Source organism: Phalacrocorax aristotelis, chromosome 5 (genome assembly GCF_949628215.1).
Source record: "Phalacrocorax aristotelis chromosome 5, bGulAri2.1, whole genome shotgun sequence".
Classification (NCBI taxonomy): domain Eukaryota; kingdom Metazoa; phylum Chordata; class Aves; order Suliformes; family Phalacrocoracidae; genus Phalacrocorax; species Phalacrocorax aristotelis.
This window is the reverse complement of record NC_134280.1, coordinates 7,760,580-7,764,924: the sequence shown is the minus strand read 5'-3', so window position 1 is coordinate 7,764,924 and position 4,345 is coordinate 7,760,580. Positions and strand designations below refer to the sequence as shown.

General features: G+C 51.0%; 1 protein-coding gene across 1 annotated transcript; it reads right to left on the bottom strand.

The window, feature by feature from the left end:
- Positions 1–246: 246 nt before the first annotated feature.
- On the bottom strand, positions 247–3,798 carry CXCR4 (C-X-C motif chemokine receptor 4). The gene is made up of 2 exons (XM_075092836.1): positions 3,644–3,798; positions 247–1,847 (listed from the first exon to the last, which is right to left on the bottom strand). Exons 1-2 carry the CDS (start codon positions 3,680–3,682, stop codon positions 786–788), a joined length of 1,101 nt encoding a protein of 366 aa, XP_074948937.1. The 5' UTR covers positions 3,683–3,798; the 3' UTR covers positions 247–785.
- Between the last annotated feature and the right edge of the window lie 547 nt (positions 3,799–4,345).

The window sequence follows — 4,345 nt, the reverse complement described above, 5'->3', positions numbered from 1 at the left end:
AGTTCTTTGTTTAAAGTGATTTAGGTAATTCTAAAGATGTTAACTGCAGTAAATGTATTCTGGTGAAAAAAAGAAATTACTTAGAACTCACAGGTGTCAACTGAATAATCAATATGTACTGAAACTCGATTTTCCTGCTTTTCATACAAAGGCCATGCAATTTTCAAAGAAATTATTGTGCATTGCAAATTGTAAATAAAAGCATTGTGGAAGACATTTAACCGTAAATAAAAATACCACTCAAAGTAACTTTTTTCGTATACTTTTATTTACCTTGAACAGAAAACCTTGCAAACCCAAAGTTGCTGAGAATGGAGGAAAAAACCCTAGTATATAACAGAGGTGGCTTTGGTTATAAGTGCCATTTCTACAGCAGAGTTAAGCTATTGTAAACCAAACAACCTGTAATAAGATAAAAAACTCCAGCTAAATTTTCAAGAATTTAACAGCAACACTGAAAACATTTACATATAAACAACAGAGAAATATTTTCTAAATTTTCAACAGTCACTTTGCTACAATCCAGAAGCGTTTAGTTCACTTATCTATACAAACAAACACTAAAACCTTTGTGAACTAACCACTTGTCCACAGGACCTGCCTAGACAGTTTGTCATCAATATGAAAGGTTTTTTTATATAAATAAGTCAATTATAACTTCACAGAGACTGAAAGAAACAATATAAAATCCCAACTGTAAATAAATCTGTACATTATGGTCAGTCTTGTTTTTCCGAATCTTGCACAACTTTAAAGCGTCTATAAAATGATGGCAAGGAGCAGCGTTAGCTCGAATGGAAACTGGAAGACTCGGACTCTGTAGAAACAGAAGAATGTCCCCCACGTTTGCTTTTTGAAAGAATCTTGAGGCTTGATCCTCTGCTAACTGATGTCAAAGCATTTTGTGCTGATTTTTTGAATTTGGCACCCAGGAAGGCATACAGAATTGGATTCAGGCAACAGTGGAAGAATGCCAGGGCTTCAGTAATGGAGATCCATTTATGCACCAGCGTCTCCAAGCTGCAACGATGCCTGATGATTCCTAGCAAGATGAATGTGTCGATGCTGATGCCGATATAATATGGCAGCCAGCAGGCAAAGAAGGCGAGGATGAGGATAACTGTTGTCTTCAAGGCTTTGCGCTTCTGGTGGCCTTTTGAATGTGACAGCTTAGATATTATAATACAGTAGCAAGTCAGGATTATTAGACCAGGCAAGACAAGTCCTACCATGATATGCTGAAATCTGAAAGTAATCAGCCAGTTTTCATGAGGGTATATGCGATCACATAGGTATTTCCCTTCTACTTCACTAGTCCTGGCAAAAATTATATCAGGCACTGTCAAAAGCAGAGCTGGTAGCCATACGCCTACATACACCACCTTCTCAGCCAACAGCTTTCGTGGTCGCTGGCTGTTGGTAGCATGGACTATTGCCAGGTAACGATCTAAACTTATAAAGGCCAAAATCAAGACACTGCTATAGAGGTTGACTGTGTAAATTATATGAACTATCTTACACAGAACATTCCCAAAGTACCAGCTTATGGCCGCATCGACAGACCAGAATGGCAAGGTGACGACGAAAAGAAGGTCAGCCACTGAGAGGTGCAGCCTGTATTTATCAGTCATGCTCCTTTGTTTCTTCTGGTAGCCCATAACAACAATAACCAATCCATTGCCGATTATTCCTGTTACAAAGATGATGGAGTAGATTGTTGGCAAGAAGATCCGGTTGAAATCAGCGTTCTCATTCTGATAGCATGGCTCTCCGTAGTCTCCATAGTCACCTGAACCAATCTCATCCGTGCCATTATCAGAAAGTTCAATGATTAACCCGGAGGACAGCTAAAAAAAAAAATAAATTATATGTTAGCTCCTCTGCAAAAGCTCGCTCTATATGACAGTATTTTAAGAGTTGCCTGAACAGTCTCCATCATCATGAGTAGGCGACCTTTTTGAACCAAATGGAAAAATACAGATTTTAAATATATATATATAAAAATAGACAGCAAATAAGAACAAGTTAAAAAACTTCCTTTGTCTTTCTCTAAGGAGTAAGATCTTGTAACTAAGGACCAGGGGATGAAAGGGAGAAGAAATATAATGGCTACTCCCAGAAATGTTGGTTCTGGACACTTCAGTGCTCTCGTCAGATGCATACTACAAATGGAAGAGCCCAGAAGTGCTGGATGCAAGAGGTTAGTCCGCACAGAATACTACCCATGACATTTCAGTCTTACAACAGAGAGCTATAAAAAAAAATTACACTTGGGACAGTAATTCTGCTGCTCCAAAGACCCTTCTCATTAAGGGGACGGGGTCAGGAGGAATAGAAGGTACCCTCGGCTGATGTAAGAAAAGATAAATAACAGCAAGAATTCCCTGCTGAGAAGCAATTGACAGCTCCACAGACAGAGACAAGTAAAAAAATAAAACAAAAACCCAAAGCCCATAAAGAAGTGAAAGGAAGAGGTGACCTTAAGCAGGGGAACTCAAAGCCCGCGGAGGGTCATCGCGAACGGCCACGCTGCCCTCCCTCCCTGCGCTCCCCACCCTCTGCGGTTGCGGGGCCGGGGTAAGGTGGCTGTGCCAGACTGCTGAACTAAGTACAGCAGTGGAAAAAGGAAGCGAAATTCTGGTGGGGGCATGAAAGCACATCAGGAAACCACCAACGGTTTTGGCCACCGCGCCGAAAAGCAATGCAGGCGGGCGAGTGCCACCTGGCTATCTACAACTCCTCAGGTTTTCAGAGTGCAGTTTTCATGCCCTGTGTGCCATGCACCCCGTCCTCCCGCGCCCCGCAGCACCCCACACGCGGACCCGCCAGCCCCACGCGGGAATTAACGGCGGACCAGAGCTGGAACTTGCCAGAGATCTCCGCTTCGGTCCGTAACTATTCTCAAAGTCCCGTGGCAGAAAAGCGGCCTCCGAAAGACGGGGAAGCAGCCGCGTTTGGGCCGGCGGGGGGCTGCGCCGGTGCCCCCGCTCCCGGGCTCGCCGGCAGCCCCAGGTCAGAGCGGGCAGCGGGGCGGAGGGATGCCCTTCCCTGCAGCGGGACCGCTCCAAGCTCCCTCGCATGTTCCCCCCACGCACACCCCCGCCCCATCATTCGCGTTGCTCTAACTGCTCTACCGGCGTTTTTCACCCCACAAAAGCGCTACATGTCACTTCAGCTGACGGCCAAGCAGCAAAGCCCGAGGAGAGGCGCGGGAGCCCGGCGGCGGCTGCAGCCGTAGCGAGGTCGGGCGCGCTGCAGCGGCAAGGGGCCAGCGCCGAGCCCTGCCCGGCTGCGCCCCGCACACCCTCGCGCTTCGGCGGGCTGGGGAGCAGGAGGCGGCGCGGCGCCCGGCTCCGCGCTCCCCGCCCTGCCCCGCTCCCCGCTCCCGGGACGGCGGGGGGCCATCCCCGCCCGCCGACACCCGCGCTCTCCGCCGAGGGCGGGCATCTTTGTTTGCAAACAGCGCGCACATGGGCGAGAGCGGCGGGGAGAGGGGGCTGCCGCCCCTGGCTGCCGCGGAGCAGCGGCGTCGAGCGGCCAGCGCCGCCCCGCACCGCGGGGACGGACGGACGGACAGCCGCGGGGACGGACGGACGGACAGGTAGCCGCGGCTCCGCCGGCCGGCTCGGCCCCCGGCACTTACATCCAGGCTTTCGAGGCTGTTGTCCATGCTCTGAGCCATCTAACGGTTCTGGGCTCTCGAGCTGTTGTTGTTGTTTTGTTGTTGTTGTTGTTGCTGGTGCCGCCGCCGCGTCCCTCCGAGCGCCGTCGCTCGCAGCCGCACCAAACCCGCGCCCCGGCTCTTGTGGCGGGACGCGGCTTTATAAGTTCCCCGTCCCCCGTCCCCCCCCCCCCGCTCCCGGGGCAGCCCCCGCCTGGCTCCTCCCCGGCGGGTGTCACTGTGCACCCGGGCTCAGGGCGGCCGCCCCGCACCGCTTTGTCTGCGGCGCCGGGCCGTGGGAGCCACGCCTGCCCCAAGGGCCCGCGGGGCAGTTGCTCCTCACCGGGGCTTATGCCACCCTCTGGCTGAGGGGTTCCTACAAGCGGGTTTTTGAATTTCCCCTCCAGAAAATTCTTTGAAGTGTGTTCACAGAATCATAGAATGTCCTGAGTTGGAGAGGACCCACGAGGATCATCAAGTCCAACTCCTGTCCCTGCACAGGACAACCCCAAATTCACACCATGTCTCTGAGGATGTTGTCCAAGTGCTTCTTGAATAGCATCAGGCTTGGTGCTGTCACTGCTTCCCTGGGGAGCCTGGTCCAGTGCTCCACCACCCTCTGGGGGAAGAATCTTTTCCTAGTACCCAACCTAACCCTCCCCTGGCACGTCTTCCTGCCATTCC